Source organism: Pseudophryne corroboree, chromosome 3, assembly GCF_028390025.1.
Source record: "Pseudophryne corroboree isolate aPseCor3 chromosome 3, aPseCor3.hap2, whole genome shotgun sequence".
In the NCBI taxonomy this organism is placed as follows: Eukaryota; Metazoa; Chordata; class Amphibia; order Anura; family Myobatrachidae; genus Pseudophryne; species Pseudophryne corroboree.
In genome coordinates this window covers 345432555-345450184 of record NC_086446.1, presented here as the reverse complement: position 1 = coordinate 345450184, position 17630 = coordinate 345432555, and the positions used below count along the sequence as shown (strand labels likewise).

General features: G+C 48.5%; 1 protein-coding gene across 4 annotated transcripts in view; it reads left to right on the top strand.

Annotated features, from left to right (window-relative positions):
• FBXO47 (F-box protein 47) overlaps positions 1–17630 on the top strand; it is an 873621-nt gene that overhangs the window by 771479 nt on the left and 84512 nt on the right. Inside the window, exon 10 of one of the 4 annotated variants that reach the window (XM_063959705.1) lies at positions 11437–11659. The exons of the other annotated variants lie outside the window; for them this stretch is intronic. Coding sequence (XP_063815775.1) covers positions 11437–11637 — 201 coding nt within the window. The 3' untranslated portion in view covers positions 11638–11659. Of the gene's footprint in view, positions 1–11436; positions 11660–17630 lie in introns of those variants that run through there. 4 annotated transcript variants of the gene reach the window in all.

The window sequence follows — 17630 nt, the reverse complement described above, 5'->3', positions numbered from 1 at the left end:
TTACACATATTCTGGTACACTACTCAGACCGGCGATTGTGTCGGCATGGGTTTATAGAGCTGTAGCATCGTGGACAGATACCTTATCAGCAGAGATTGACACCCTAGATAAGGATACCATGTTATTGACCCTGGGATATATATATATATATATATATATATATATATATATAATGTGGGAAATGGTGGCACTCACAGGACTTGTTCCAATAATAAATGACACAGCGGTCAAGAATCAAAAGTCAACGTTTCGTTAATTTAATAACGTCATCAGGATATATATGTATATATATATATATATATATATATATAAAAGATGCTGTCTTATATATAAGACATGCCCAAAGAGACATTGGTCTACTGTGTTCTAAAGTCAACGCTATGTCGATTTCTGCTAGACGTGTCCTGTGGAACATGCAATGGACAGGTGATGCCGACTAAAAGAGGCATATAGAGGTTTTACCTTACAAGGCTGAGGAATTGTGTGGAGAAGGGCTCTCGGTCCTGGTCTCCACAGCTATAGCTGGTAATTCTGATCTTTTGCCTTATATTGCCTCACAGCCTAAGAAAGCACGACATTATCAAATGCAGTCCTTTCGGTCGCAGAAGAACAAGATAGTACGAGGAGCGTCCTTTCTTACCAGAGGTAAGGGCACAGGCTACAGCTAGTTCACAGGAACAGAAGTCCTCCCCGGCCTCTACTAAATCCACCGCATGACGCTGGGGCTCCGCTAAGGGAGTCCACCCCAGTGGGAGCACGTCTTCGACACTTCAGCCACATCTGAATTCACTCACAGGTGGATCCCTGGGCGATAAATCTCAGGGTTACGAGCTGGAATTCGAAGAGGTGCCTCCTCGACGGTTTTCCTTATCGGACCTACCGGCTTCTCCCCCAGAAAGGGAGATAATATTAAATACAATTCACACATTGTATCTCCAACAGGTGGTGCTCAAGGTTCCCCTCCTGCAACAAGGAAGGGGATATTACTCAACCTTGGCTGTAGTCCCGAAACCGGACGGTTCAGTCAGACCTATTTTAAAATTAAAATCTCTGAACCTATACTTGAAAAGGTTCAAATTAAAAATGGAATTGCTCAGAGCGATCATCGCCAGCCTGGAAGGGGGAGATTTTATGGTGTGTCTAGACATAAAGGCTGCATACCTTCATGTTCCCATTTATCCATTTATCCACCCCATCAGGCGTACCTGAGAATTGCGGTACAGTATTGTCATTACCAATTTCAGGATAATTGGCGGAAATGATGGTGCTCCTACGCAAGCAAGGAGTCACAATTATCCCATACTTGGACGATCTCCTAATAAGGGCGAGATCAAAAGAGCAGTTGTTGAACAGCGTGTCACTTTCGCTGAAGGTGTCACAGCAACACAGCTGGATTCTCAATATCCTGAAGTCACAGTTGGTTCCTATGACTCGTCTGCCCTTCTTGGGTATGATTCTGGATACAGACCAGAAATGGGTTTACCTTCAGATAGAGAAGGCCCAGGTACTCATGACTCTGGTCAGGAACCTGTTGAAACCAAGACAGGTGTCAGTGCATCACTGCACTCGAGTCCTGGGAAAGATGGTGGCATCATACGAGACCATTCCCTTCGGCAGGTTCCATGCGAGGACTTTTCAATGGGACCTACTGGACAAGTGGTCCGGGTCACATCTACAGATTCATCAGTTGATCACCCTATCCCCCAGGGTATATCTCCTGTGGTGGCTGCAGAGTGCTCACCTTCTAGAGGGCCGCAGGTTCGGCATTCAGGACTGGATCCTGGTGACCACGGACGCGAGCCTCCGAGGTTGGGGAGCAGTCACACAGGGAAGAAATTGACAAGCTCTTTGGTTAAGTCAAGAGACTTGTCTTCACATCAACATCTTGGAACTAAGGGCCATATACAACGCCCTACGTCAAGCAGAGACCTTACTTCGCGACCAACCGGTTCTGATCCAATCAGACAACGTCACCTTAGTAGCTCATGTAAACCGCCAAGGCGGCACAAGGAGCAGAGTGGCGATGGCGGAAGCCACCAGAATTCTTTGCTGGGCGGGGAATCATGTAAGCGCACTGTCAGCAGTGTTCATTCCGGGAGTGGACAACTGGGAAGCAGACTTCCTCAGCAGACACGACCTACATCCTGGAGAGTGGGTACTTCATCAGGAAGTTTTCGCACAGATTGCAAGTCGGTGGGGATTGCCACAGATAGAGATGATGGCGTCCCGCCTCAACAAAAAGCTACAGAGGTATTGTGCCAGATCAAGAGACCCTCAGGCAGTAGCGTTAGATGCCCTAGTGACACCGTGGGTGTTCCAGTCAGTCTATGTATTTCCTCCTCTTCCTCTCATACCCAAGGTGTTGAGAATAATAAGGAAAAGAGGAGTGAGAAAAATCCTCATTGTTCCAGATTGGCCACGAAGGACCTGGTATCCGGATCTGCAGGAAATGTTTACAGAAGATCCATGGCCTCTTTCTCTAAGACAGGACCTGTTGCAACAGGGGCCATGTCTGTTCCAAGACTTACCGCGGATGCGTTTGTCGGCATGGCGGTTGAACGCCGGACCCTAGCGGAAAAAGGCATTCTGGATGAGGTCATTCCTACGCTGATAAAGGCTAGGAAGAATGTGACATCTAAACATTATCACCGTATATAGCAAAAATATGTTTCTTGGTGTGAGGCCAGGAGTGCTCCTATGGAAGAATTCCATCTGGGCCGTTTCCTTCACTTCATACAAACTTGAGTGAATTTGGGCCTAAAATTAGGCTCCATTAAGGTTCAGATTTCGGCCCTATCCATTTTCTGTCAAAATGAATTGGCTTCTCTCCCACAAGTTCCGACTTTTGGGAAGGGTGTGCTGCATTTTCAGCCTCCTTTTTGTACCTCCGGTGGAGCCTTGGGACCTTAACGTGGTGTTAACTTTCCTTAAGTCACACTGGTTTGAACCTCTTAAAACGGTAGAGTTAAAATATCTCACTTGGAAGGTGGTCATGTTATTAGCCTTGGCTTCGGCTAGGCGAGTGTCGGAAATTGGCGACTTTGTCACATAAAAGCCCCTATCTGGTTTTCCATATGGATAGAGCGGAATTGCAGACCCGTCCTCAATTCCTGCCAAAAGTGGTTTCATCCTTTCATATGAACCAACCTATTGTGGTGCCTGTGGCTACGCGTGACTTGGAGGATTCCGAGTCCCTTGATGTGGTCAGGGCTTTGAAAATTTACGTGGCCAGAGCGGCTAGAGTCAGAGAAACAGAAGCACTGTGTATCCTGTATACGACCAACAAGATTGGTGCCCCTGCTTCAAAGCAGATTATTGCTCCCTGGATCTGTAACACGATTCAGCAAGCGCATTCTACGGCTGTATTGCCGTTACCTAAATAGGTCAAGGCCCATTCCACTAGGAAAGTGGGCTCTTCTTGGGCGGCTGCCCGAGGGGTCTCGGCACTACAGCTGTGCCGAGCTGCTACTTGGTCGGGGTCAAACTCCTTTGCAAAGTTCTATAAGTTTGATACCCTGGCTGAGGAGGAACTCCTATTTGCTCAGTCGGTGCTGCAGAGTCATCCGCACTCTCCCGCCCGTTTAGGAGCTTTGGTATAATCCCCATGGTCCTTACGGAGTCCCCAGCATCCTCTAGGACGTAAGAGAAAATAAGATTTTAAACCTACCGGTATATCTTTATCTCGTAGTCTGTAGAGGATGCTGGGCGCCCGTCCCAAGTGCGGACTACTTCTGCAATACTTGTATATAGTTATTGCTTAAATAAGGGTTATGTTTTAGTTGCATCGGTTTTGAACTGATGCTATGTTGTTTCATACTGTTAACTGGGTAGTTTATCACAAGTTATACGGTGTGATTGGTGTGGCTGGTATGAATCTTGCCCTTGGATTAACAAAAATCCTTTCCTCGTACTGTCCGTCTCCTCTGGGCACAGTTTCTCTAACTGAGGTCTGGAGGAGGGGCATAGAGGGAGGAGCCAGTCCACACCCAGATCTAAAGTCTTTCTTAAAGTGCCCATGTCTCCTGCGGAGCCCGTCTATCGCCATGGTCCTTACGGAGTCCCCAGCATCCACTATGGACTACGAGAAAAAGATTTACCGGTAGGTTTAAAATCTTATTTTATATATATCTCCTATATATTTGTCTAAATCTGTGACTCTGTGCCCGTAACGCTGGGTGGAGTCACAGCGGTGGGCGGAGTCAGCAAGTCTCTGCTCCTGCTGCCTGTCCATCTCTCTCTCTCCCCTCCCCCCACCCATCAGCAGCTCTGATTCCCCGGCCGCGGCGCCGGCCCAACAACAACGGGTGATGCCGCCCCCGGCATACACATTAGGAGGGACGGGTGGTGCAGGAGAAGGCTCTCATAGCCCTCCCTGCCCCGCGTACACACACCCGCCGCCTCCTCCGCACAAATCCCGCTGTCAGCTCTCCTGCTGTGACAGGAGGCGAGTGCTGCAGTGACGTCATCTCCTGCAGCACTCGCCTCCTGTCACACAGCCGCCACACACACTCCAGTCTCCGGGGGCTGCCAGCATCTACAGGCAAGCTGGAAACACCCCCGGAGCGAGAGAGAACAGACCAGTGAGGCCACGCCCCTTTCACAGCAGGCCACGCCCCCTTTTCGGACGCAGGGGGGGGAGATGTGTGTAACAGTAATGCTGAAATGCTGACCCAGTGACGCCTCTGGACACTGTACTGTTTACCAGCCTGCAGCAGCCGCCCACAGCCCCAACGGTGAGTCCCTCCGGCCATCCTACCCACTGTTTCTATGTCTGCTTGCCACTTTACACAAGTCTCCTCTTCTGGTGCCCTCCCCCTCCACTACTTTCCCCCCTCTCTTCATCAGCTTCCTCACTGGGGACCCTCCCTGCCGACCCGCGTCTCTATATCCCCTCCCTACCACCCCGCGTCTCTCTATCCCCTCCCTACCGCCCCGCGTCTCTCTATCCCCTCCCTACCGCCCCGCGTCTCTATATCCCCTCCCTACCGCCCCGCGTCTCTCTATCCCCTCCCTACCGCCCCGCATCTCTATATCCCCTCCCAGCCGCCCCGCGTCTCTCTATCCCCTCCCTACCGCCCCACGTCTCTCTATCCCCTCCCTACCGCCCCGCGTCTCTATATCCCCTCCCAGCCGCCCCGCGTCTCTCTATCCCCTCCCTACCGCCCCGCGTCTCTCTATCCCCTCCCTACCGCCCCGCGTCTCTCTATCCCCTCCCTACCGCCCCGCGTCTCTATATTCCCTACCGCCCCGCGTCTCTCTATCCCCCTCCTTACCGCCTCGCGTCTCTCTATCCCCTACCTACCGCCCCGCATCTCTATATCCCCTCCCAGCCGCCCCGCGTCTCTCTATCCCCTCCCTACCGCCCCACGTCTCTCTTTCCCCTCCCTACCGCCCCGCGTCTCTATATCCCCTCCCAGCCGCCCCGCGTCTCTCTATCCCCTCCCTACCGCCCCGCGTCTCTATATCCCCTCCCAGCCGCCCCGCGTCTCTCTATCCCCTCCCTACCGCCCCGCGTCTCTATATCCCCTCCCTACCGCCCGCCTCTCTCTATCCCCTCCTCCCTATGCCTCTGTATCCCCTCCCTACCGCTCTGCGTCTCTGTATCACCTCCCTACCGCCCCGTGTCTTTGTATCCCCTCCTACCGCCCCGCGTCTCTGTATCCCCTACCTACCGCCCCGCATCTCTCTATCCCCTCCCAGCCGCCCCGCCTCTCTGTATCCCCTCCCTATCGCCCCGGGTCTCTCTATCCCCTCCCTACCGCCCCGCGTCTCTCAATCCCCTCCCTGCCGACCCGCGTCTCTCTATCCCCTCCATACCGCCCCGCGTCTTTCTATCCCCTCCCTACCGCCCCGCGTCTCTATATATCCCCTCCCTACCGTCCTGCGTCTCTCTATCCCCTCCCTACGGCCCTGCGTCTCTATCCCCTCCCTGCCGCCCTGCGTCTCTCTATCCCCTCCCTACCGCCCCCCTTCTATCTATCCCCTCCCTACCGGCCCGCGTCTCTCTATCCCCTCTATCCACTCATACAAATATTGAACCGCAGCAAGGCGTGCAGGGGTTAAGGGGGCGTAGCCCCTTTCGACGGTGTGAAGAGCGCCCGTAGGGCGCGATGAAGCACCTAGTATATATATATATATATATATATATACACATACACACACACTCCTGTTATTACAATTTGTTAGGAATTATATATATATATATATATATATTTTCCAAAAACTTGCCCCGTCACTCCTCTAAAGTAGCTGGCTGTGGTGCCCTTCCTTGTGAACCAGCAGGCCCACCGGTATGTAGACAAAGAAATTAGGTGGCACTCACAGGCTTGTAATAAACGTGAAAACTCCGTGAGGAGATTTATTGTGCAAAAACCGTAACGTTTCGGGGACGTGTCCCCTTCCTCAGACAATTGAATCATAACACATGCAATGTATAAATAGTGTACAGTGACCCCACTTACCCCCTTCATCATGACTCCCAGCTGCGTGGACCACGGCTTGCCTCGGCGCCTCCCGACCCGCACTTCCGGTTTCGGCGTCACCGCCCAGCCGGAAGTGACGCATGCGGGCTTCGCCGGTCACCATGGAGACGCGCCGGGAGCCCTGTCAATGCAGAAACAAAAACAAAACAAGACACAATTAATTACAGTGAGAAAATGACACATAATAAAGCAGCGCTCGGTCAGAGCTAGAGTGTCAGAAAAACCAATAACAAATGAAAACACTATTAAAACACAAACATCTAAAAACAGGAATAGTGTTAAAAAAATGTTTAAAAGTGACCAGTGAGTCAGGTGCTGTGTAAAAAATTACTCTTTTCTTCTAATAAATAGACCTGGGTGGCAAAGAGCCCGAATGGCTCCTAATCTGCAGGGCAGTATACATGTGTCGGTGGTATAGGTTAACCCTCAACTGTGAAATCTGTCACTAAAAGGCCCTACTCATTCTCAGAAGTAGTTCTTGGGTCGGCGTACTTAATACCCCAAAATTGATAGCCACAGACTTTGGACTCATGCCGATCTGGAATGATTCATAGAAAATTGATTAGTCCAAGGGACTCATTTAACCCTTTAGGGGCTAGGCAATCCAGGCGGTAGATCCACCTGGATTCCAACTGCAACAATTTTTTTCCCCTATCGCCACCCCTTAGAGATGCTGGTACATGGTCAATGGCCCTATATCTCAGACTAGCCAAGGTATGGTGCTTTGTGGCAAAGTGTCTAGCAACCGGTTGGTCACTAGTCCCTGCTGCCAATGCTGCTCGTATGGCTGACCTGTGTTGAGTAAGTCTGACTTTTAATTGGCACTCCGTTTTGCCCACATAATAGAGCCCACACGGGCACACTATTATGTAGATGACAAAACGGGACGTGCAGGTAAGTGGCCACCCTATCTTCAATCTCTGGCCGGTATGTGGATGGGGAAAGGAATCTCCCACTAAGAAAAATGAACACGTCGTGCAACCCAGGCATTTGAAGCATCCGTTTTTCTTGCTCAAAAAATGCCTGGGTGCATTCTTGGTGTCAAAACCTGTGATATCGGTCTTGACCACCAAGTCTTTCAGATTTTTGCCCCTGGAAAAACTTGTCAACAGTTTACTGTTTTGAAAGCATTTTAACTCTGGGTCCGTGGTGACCATCCGCCACATGCTCTTAACTTGTTTAACCAAGTTCGGGCTGTTGGCATTATACTCGGTTACCCATGGAATGGTTTCTCTGGGCAGGGTTTTATGGCGCTGTTTGGCCTGTTTTTGAAAATTGGTCAGTGCCCTGTCTCGTGCTTTCTTAAGTTCAGCCAGGGCGTAACCTCTCTCACTAAATTTTATTACCATCTCCTCTAGCTGCATCTCACGTGTGTTGGGATCTGTATTATTTCTGCAAACTCTGAGGAGTTGTGAGTAGGGTAAGCTGCGGATCATCGCTTTAGGATGAGAGCTTTCGGCCCGAAGCACTGTGTTCCGGTCCGTGGGTTTTTTGTATAAAGATGTCACAACCTTTCCTTCAACCAGCTGGATCCGGACATCCAGATAACAGATGTCTATCTTACTTGATGTCCAAGTTAATTTAATGGGACTATTCGTGTCATTATGTTTCAAAATGATGTCGATAAGTTTTTGTATATCATCGTTCCACAAGACCAGAAGGTCGTCAATGTAGCGGAAGTAAAGTGAGATCTTACTTGAGATATTTGTATCTATGAAAAAAAGGTCCCGTTCCACCTCCCACATGAAACTATTGGCAAACGCTGGGGCCACCGGGGACCCCATCGAACAGCCCTGAAGTTGCCTGTAAAACTTCCCATTGAACAAAAAGAAATTATGTGTCAATGTGAAGGTCAATAGTTCAATAAACAGATCAATATCAGGACCCGAATACAGGCTATTGCCCGTGATCAGCCGTCTAACCGCTTCCAACCCCTCTTCGTGGGGGATACAAGTATAGAGGCTGGTCACGTCCAATGTGACCATGATTGTTTCACTGGGAACCTGTCCCAAGCCTGCTAGTCTCTCTAGCAACATATTCGTGTCCTTCAGATACGTAAAAGTGGCTTGTACACATGGCTGCAAGAATGTGTCTAAAAACACCGCCACTGGTTCGCACAGAGACCCCCGGGCCGAGATGATAGGTCTCCCCGGTGGCCTCTGTGCGTCCTTGTGGACTTTCGGCAAAGTGTAAAATATTGGCACAACCGGACATTTAGTAGTTAATTTATCTTGTATTACCTGTGATATTAACCCCTCTTCCACCGCTCTTTTCAATATAGTATCAAGCTTTTGTTTAAAAACCGGTGTGGGGTCATGATCAAGTTGACAATAAGTTTTGCTGTCACTAAGCAGCCTATCACATTCTGCAACATATAGTGACGTGTCCTGAATAACGACTGAGCCGCCCTTATCGGCGGCCCTGATCACAATATCAGTCCTCTGTTGCAGGTTTTTCAGAGCTTGTCGTTCATCTCTGGGCAGGTTGTGTTTCACTGTTGGTGCTCCAGTTCCCGTGATGCCGTCCATTAGTCTGTGGAAGGTTTTCAGGGTGGCATTGTTTGACTGTGGGTCAAATCGGGAGCGATTGCCCAGTCTGGAGATACGGCTAGGTAATGTCGGTTCAAAATTTGCCGTCGGGTGTTTAAAGAAATGTTCCTTAATTTTTAAAGAACGTGCCAATTTAAATGATTCCACCTTCCAGTTAAATGGGTTCATGTAGTTGGTAGGGATAAACGTGAGTCCTTTGCTGAGCAGCCGTTGTTCAGGGTCTTGAAGGGTGTATGAGGACAGATTGAAAATTAGGTGGCTTTGTTCTTGGGTGGTCTTCCCACTCTGCCTCCTCGTTTGGCCTCCCCGTCTTGTTTTGGTCTTCCCCGGGAGGAGGCCACTGCCCGGGTATTGGCCCCTAAAGGGGTCACGGGTTTTCTAGCTTCAAAACCTGTTGCTCCCCCTTCATCGTTATCACTGGCAGAGGTACTTGAGAAACGTACCCGTTGTGGTCGTCTCAGATTACCAGCTCCTCGACCACGTCCGCGGGTTTGAATACTCTGCCCCAACCAGGTGTATACTCGGTGTTGGGCATAGTCAGTAACAACCTTTTTGTGTTTCTCTTTCTTATACTTGTATCCCCCACGAAGAGGGGTTGGAAGCGGTTAGACGGCTGATCACGGGCAATAGCCTGTATTCGGGTCCTGATATTGATCTGTTTATTGAACTATTGACCTTCACATTGACACATAATTTCTTTTTGTTCAATGGGAAGTTTTACAGGCAACTTCAGGGCTGTTCGATGGGGTCCCCGGTGGCCCCAGCGTTTGCCAATAGTTTCATGTGGGAGGTGGAACGGGACCTTTTTTTCATAGATACAAATATCTCAAGTAAGATCTCACTTTACTTCCGCTACATTGACGACCTTCTGGTCTTGTGGAACGATGATATACAAAAACTTATCGACATCATTTTGAAACATAATGACACGAATAGTCCCATTAAATTAACTTGGACATCAAGTAAGATAGACATCTGTTATCTGGATGTCCGGATCCAGCTGGTTGAAGGAAAGGTTGTGACATCTTTATACAAAAAACCCACGGACCGGAACACAGTGCTTCGGGCCGAAAGCTCTCATCCTAAAGCGATGATCCGCAGCTTACCCTACTCACAACTCCTCAGAGTTTGCAGAAATAATACAGATCCCAACACACGTGAGATGCAGCTAGAGGAGATGGTAATAAAATTTAGTGAGAGAGGTTACGCCCTGGCTGAACTTAAGAAAGCACGAGACAGGGCACTGACCAATTTTCAAAAACAGGCCAAACAGCGCCATAAAACCCTGCCCAGAGAAACCATTCCATGGGTAACCGAGTATAATGCCAACAGCCCGAACTTGGTTAAACAAGTTAAGAGCATGTGGCGGATGGTCACCACGGACCCAGAGTTAAAATGCTTTCAAAACAGTAAACTGTTGACAAGTTTTTCCAGGGGCAAAAATCTGAAAGACTTGGTGGTCAAGACCGATATCACAGGTTTTGACACCAAGAATGCACCCAGGCATTTTTTGAGCAAGAAAAACGGATGCTTCAAATGCCTGGGTTGCACGACGTGTTCATTTTTCTTAGTGGGAGATTCCTTTCCCCATCCACATACCGGCCAGAGATTGAAGATAGGGTGGCCACTTACCTGCACGTCCCGTTTTGTCATCTACATAATAGTGTGCCCGTGTGGGCTCTATTATGTGGGCAAAACGGAGTGCCAATTAAAAGTCAGACTTACTCAACACAGGTCAGCCATACGAGCAGCATTGGCAGCAGGGACTAGTGACCAACCGGTTGCTAGACACTTTGCCACAAAGCACCATACCTTGGCTAGTCTGAGATATAGGGCCATTGACCATGTACCAGCATCTCTAAGGGGTGGCGATAGGGGAAAAAAATTGTTGCAGTTGGAATCCAGGTGGATCTACCGCCTGGATTGCCTAGCCCCTAAAGGGTTAAATGAGTCCCTTGGACTAATCAATTTTCTATGAATCATTCCAGATCGGCATGAGTCCAAAGTCTGTGGCTATCAATTTTGGGGTATTAAGTACGCCGACCCAAGAACTACTTCTGAGAATGAGTAGGGCCTTTTAGTGACAGATTTCACAGTTGAGGGTTAACCTATACCACCGACACATGTATACTGCCCTGCAGATTAGGAGCCATTCGGGCTCTTTGCCACCCAGGTCTATTTATTAGAAGAAAAGAGTAATTTTTTACACAGCACCTGACTCACTGGTCACTTTTAAACATTTTTTTAACACTATTCCTGTTTTTAGATGTTTGTGTTTTAATAGTGTTTTCATTTGTTATTGGTTTTTCTGACACTCTAGCTCTGACCGAGCGCTGCTTTATTATGTGTCATTTTCTCACTGTAATTAATTGTGTCTTGTTTTGTTTTTGTTTCTGCATTGACAGGGCTCCCGGCGCGTCTCCATGGTGACCGGCGAAGCCCGCATGCGTCACTTCCGGCTGGGCGGTGACGCCGAAACCGGAAGTGCGGGTCGGGAGGCGCCGAGGCAAGCCGTGGTCCACGCAGCTGGGAGTCATGATGAAGGGGGTAAGTGGGGTCACTGTACACTATTTATACATTGCATGTGTTATGATTCAATTGTCTGAGGAAGGGGACACGTCCCCGAAACGTTACGGTTTTTGCACAATAAATCTCCTCACGGAGTTTTCACGTTTATTACAAGCCTGTGAGTGCCACCTAATTTCTTTGTCTACATACCGGTGGGCCTGCTGGTTCACAAGGAAGGGCACCACAGCCAGCTACTTTAGAGGAGTGACGGGGCAAGTTTTTGGAAAATATTTGGTTCCACGCTCTGCTGCGGTGGATAAGCTCGTTGAACCAGCCCATGGCACCCTCCAACAAGACCTCCTCCCTCAGAGTTCCATTTTGTTTTTAGTCACTGTAAACACCGATTTGCACGGTGTCGACACGTTGGTGAGAAACACATTCACAGCCAGGTGCAGCACCGGGACGGGCACAAGAACCCAGAATGGCGACATCGGAAGGTGAGGGAGATTTCACGTCATTTTTATTAGAGTGTGACAACTACGAGACGCTCAGCTTCTCAGACATAGATGCTGAGAAGATTCTACACAAAGACAGGGCTCTGTCTGATGACTATACGGAATCTAGCTCTGAGGTCTATCGTGAACTGTTTAAACTAAAGAAAAGAGAGATGGACTTCCTCTACCATAGCCGCACCCTGTCCGATTACTACAGGGCAAAACACATACCCCGTGGTTTCAGGGTCCACAATATTCCAACCATTGGCCGGTACAATACCACCTTCTGCAAGCGCTGGATTTCAATTCTCAATAAATGCTCCATGGACCTCATGTTACTGGTCATTGAGGAGTCCACGAGGGAGCTAAAAGTAACAACTGAAAAAATCAGCGCATTCGAAACCGAACATCTGACCACAATGACTGCTGACAAGTCCACCGATTGGGTCTCTAAACTACAGGCCCAACTTGACGAATATAAAAACAACCTGGTTAAATATAAGAAAGAGAAACACAAAAAGGTTGTTACTGACTATGCCCAACACCGAGTATACACCTGGTTGGGGCAGAGTATTCAAACCCGCGGACGTGGTCGAGGAGCTGGTAATCTGAGACGACCACAACGGGTACGTTTCTCAAGTACCTCTGCCAGTGATAACGATGAAGGGGGAGCAACAGGTTTTGAAGCTAGAAAACCCGTGACCCCTTTAGGGGCCAATACCCGGGCAGTGGCCTCCTCCCGGGGAAGACCAAAACAAGACGGGGAGGCCAAACGAGGAGGCAGAGTGGGAAGACCACCCAAGAACAAAGCCACCTAATTTTCAATCTGTCCTCATACACCCTTCAAGACCCTGAACAACGGCTGCTCAGCAAAGGACTCACGTTTATCCCTACCAACTACATGAACCCATTTAACTGGAAGGTGGAATCATTTAAATTGGCACGTTCTTTAAAAATTAAGGAACATTTCTTTAAACACCCGACGGCAAATTTTGAACCGACATTACCTAGCCGTATCTCCAGACTGGGCAATCGCTCCCGATTTGACCCACAGTCAAACAATGCCACCCTGAAAACCTTCCACAGACTAATGGACGGCATCACGGGAACTGGAGCACCAACAGTGAAACACAACCTGCCCAGAGATGAACGACAAGCTCTGAAAAACCTGCAACAGAGGACTGATATTGTGATCAGGGCCGCCGATAAGGGCGGCTCAGTCGTTATTCAGGACACGTCACTATATGTTGCAGAATGTGATAGGCTGCTTAGTGACAGCAAAACTTATTGTCAACTTGATCATGACCCCACACCGGTTTTTAAACAAAAGCTTGATACTATATTGAAAAGAGCGGTGGAAGAGGGGTTAATATCACAGGTAATACAAGATAAATTAACTACTAAATGTCCGGTTGTGCCAATATTTTACACTTTGCCGAAAGTCCACAAGGACGCACAGAGGCCACCGGGGAGACCTATCATCTCGGCCCGGGGGTCTCTGTGCGAACCAGTGGCGGTGTTTTTAGACACATTCTTGCAGCCATGTGTACAAGCCACTTTTACGTATCTGAAGGACACGAATATGTTGCTAGAGAGACTAGCAGGCTTGGGACAGGTTCCCAGTGAAACAATCATGGTCACATTGGACGTGACCAGCCTCTATACTTGTATCCCCCACGAAGAGGGGTTGGAAGCGGTTAGACGGCTGATCACGGGCAATAGCCTGTATTCGGGTCCTGATATTGATCTGTTTATTGAACTATTGACCTTCACATTGACACATAATTTCTTTTTGTTCAATGGGAAGTTTTACAGGCAACTTCAGGGCTGTTCGATGGGGTCCCCGGTGGCCCCAGCGTTTGCCAATAGTTTCATGTGGGAGGTGGAACGGGACCTTTTTTTCATAGATACAAATATCTCAAGTAAGATCTCACTTTACTTCCGCTACATTGACGACCTTCTGGTCTTGTGGAACGATGATATACAAAAACTTATCGACATCATTTTGAAACATAATGACACGAATAGTCCCATTAAATTAACTTGGACATCAAGTAAGATAGACATCTGTTATCTGGATGTCCGGATCCAGCTGGTTGAAGGAAAGGTTGTGACATCTTTATACAAAAAACCCACGGACCGGAACACAGTGCTTCGGGCCGAAAGCTCTCATCCTAAAGCGATGATCCGCAGCTTACCCTACTCACAACTCCTCAGAGTTTGCAGAAATAATACAGATCCCAACACACGTGAGATGCAGCTAGAGGAGATGGTAATAAAATTTAGTGAGAGAGGTTACGCCCTGGCTGAACTTAAGAAAGCACGAGACAGGGCACTGACCAATTTTCAAAAACAGGCCAAACAGCGCCATAAAACCCTGCCCAGAGAAACCATTCCATGGGTAACCGAGTATAATGCCAACAGCCCGAACTTGGTTAAACAAGTTAAGAGCATGTGGCGGATGGTCACCACGGACCCAGAGTTAAAATGCTTTCAAAACAGTAAACTGTTGACAAGTTTTTCCAGGGGCAAAAATCTGAAAGACTTGGTGGTCAAGACCGATATCACAGGTTTTGACACCAAGAATGCACCCAGGCATTTTTTGAGCAAGAAAAACGGATGCTTCAAATGCCTGGGTTGCACGACGTGTTCATTTTTCTTAGTGGGAGATTCCTTTCCCCATCCACATACCGGCCAGAGATTGAAGATAGGGTGGCCACTTACCTGCACGTCCCGTTTTGTCATCTACATAATAGTGTGCCCGTGTGGGCTCTATTATGTGGGCAAAACGGAGTGCCAATTAAAAGTCAGACTTACTCAACACAGGTCAGCCATACGAGCAGCATTGGCAGCAGGGACTAGTGACCAACCGGTTGCTAGACACTTTGCCACAAAGCACCATACCTTGGCTAGTCTGAGATATAGGGCCATTGACCATGTACCAGCATCTCTAAGGGGTGGCGATAGGGGAAAAAAATTGTTGCAGTTGGAATCCAGGTGGATCTACCGCCTGGATTGCCTAGCCCCTAAAGGGTTAAATGAGTCCCTTGGACTAATCAATTTTCTATGAATCATTCCAGATCGGCATGAGTCCAAAGTCTGTGGCTATCAATTTTGGGGTATTAAGTACGCCGACCCAAGAACTACTTCTGAGAATGAGTAGGGCCTTTTAGTGACAGATTTCACAGTTGAGGGTTAACCTATACCACGACACATGTATACTGCCCTGCAGATTAGGAGCCATTCGGGCTCTTTGCCACCCAGGTCTATTTATTAGAAGAAAAGAGTAATTTTTTACACAGCACCTGACTCACTGGTCACTTTTAAACATTTTTTTAACACTATTCCTGTTTTTAGATGTTTGTGTTTTAATAGTGTTTTCATTTGTTATTGGTTTTTCTGACACTCTAGCTCTGACCGAGCGCTGCTTTATTATGTGTCATTTTCTCACTGTAATTAATTGTGTCTTGTTTTGTTTTTGTTTCTGCATTGACAGGGCTCCCGGCGCGTCTCCATGGTGACCGGCGAAGCCCGCATGCGTCACTTCCGGCTGGGCGGTGACGCCGAAACCGGAAGTGCGGGTCGGGAGGCGCCGAGGCAAGCCGTGGTCCACGCAGCTGGGAGTCATGATGAAGGGGGTAAGTGGGGTCACTGTACACTATTTATACATTGCATGTGTTATGATTCAATTGTCTGAGGAAGGGGACACGTCCCCGAAACGTTACGGTTTTTGCACAATAAATCTCCTCACGGAGTTTTCACGTTTATTACAAGCCTGTGAGTGCCACCTAATTTCTTTGTCTACATACCGGTGGGCCTGCTGGTTCACAAGGAAGGGCACCACAGCCAGCTACTTTAGAGGAGTGACGGGGCAAGTTTTTGGAAAATATTTGGTTCCACGCTCTGCTGCGGTGGATAAGCTCGTTGAACCAGCCCATGGCACCCTCCAACAAGACCTCCTCCCTCAGAGTTCCATTTTGTTTTTAGTCACTGTAAACACCGATTTGCACGGTGTCGACACGTTGGTGAGAAACACATTCACAGCCAGGTGCAGCACCGGGACGGGCACAAGAACCCAGAATGGCGACATCGGAAGGTGAGGGAGATTTCACGTCATTTTTATTAGAGTGTGACAACTACGAGACGCTCAGCTTCTCAGACATAGATGCTGAGAAGATTCTACACAAAGACAGGGCTCTGTCTGATGACTATACGGAATCTAGCTCTGAGGTCTATCGTGAACTGTTTAAACTAAAGAAAAGAGAGATGGACTTCCTCTACCATAGCCGCACCCTGTCCGATTACTACAGGGCAAAACACATACCCCGTGGTTTCAGGGTCCACAATATTCCAACCATTGGCCGGTACAATACCACCTTCTGCAAGCGCTGGATTTCAATTCTCAATAAATGCTCCATGGACCTCATGTTACTGGTCATTGAGGAGTCCACGAGGGAGCTAAAAGTAACAACTGAAAAAATCAGCGCATTCGAAACCGAACATCTGACCACAATGACTGCTGACAAGTCCACCGATTGGGTCTCTAAACTACAGGCCCAACTTGACGAATATAAAAACAACCTGGTTAAATATAAGAAAGAGAAACACAAAAAGGTTGTTACTGACTATGCCCAACACCGAGTATACACCTGGTTGGGGCAGAGTATTCAAACCCGCGGACGTGGTCGAGGAGCTGGTAATCTGAGACGACCACAACGGGTACGTTTCTCAAGTACCTCTGCCAGTGATAACGATGAAGGGGGAGCAACAGGTTTTGAAGCTAGAAAACCCGTGACCCCTTTAGGGGCCAATACCCGGGCAGTGGCCTCCTCCCGGGGAAGACCAAAACAAGACGGGGAGGCCAAACGAGGAGGCAGAGTGGGAAGACCACCCAAGAACAAAGCCACCTAATTTTCAATCTGTCCTCATACACCCTTCAAGACCCTGAACAACGGCTGCTCAGCAAAGGACTCACGTTTATCCCTACCAACTACATGAACCCATTTAACTGGAAGGTGGAATCATTTAAATTGGCACGTTCTTTAAAAATTAAGGAACATTTCTTTAAACACCCGACGGCAAATTTTGAACCGACATTACCTAGCCGTATCTCCAGACTGGGCAATCGCTCCCGATTTGACCCACAGTCAAACAATGCCACCCTGAAAACCTTCCACAGACTAATGGACGGCATCACGGGAACTGGAGCACCAACAGTGAAACACAACCTGCCCAGAGATGAACGACAAGCTCTGAAAAACCTGCAACAGAGGACTGATATTGTGATCAGGGCCGCCGATAAGGGCGGCTCAGTCGTTATTCAGGACACGTCACTATATGTTGCAGAATGTGATAGGCTGCTTAGTGACAGCAAAACTTATTGTCAACTTGATCATGACCCCACACCGGTTTTTAAACAAAAGCTTGATACTATATTGAAAAGAGCGGTGGAAGAGGGGTTAATATCACAGGTAATACAAGATAAATTAACTACTAAATGTCCGGTTGTGCCAATATTTTACACTTTGCCGAAAGTCCACAAGGACGCACAGAGGCCACCGGGGAGACCTATCATCTCGGCCCGGGGGTCTCTGTGC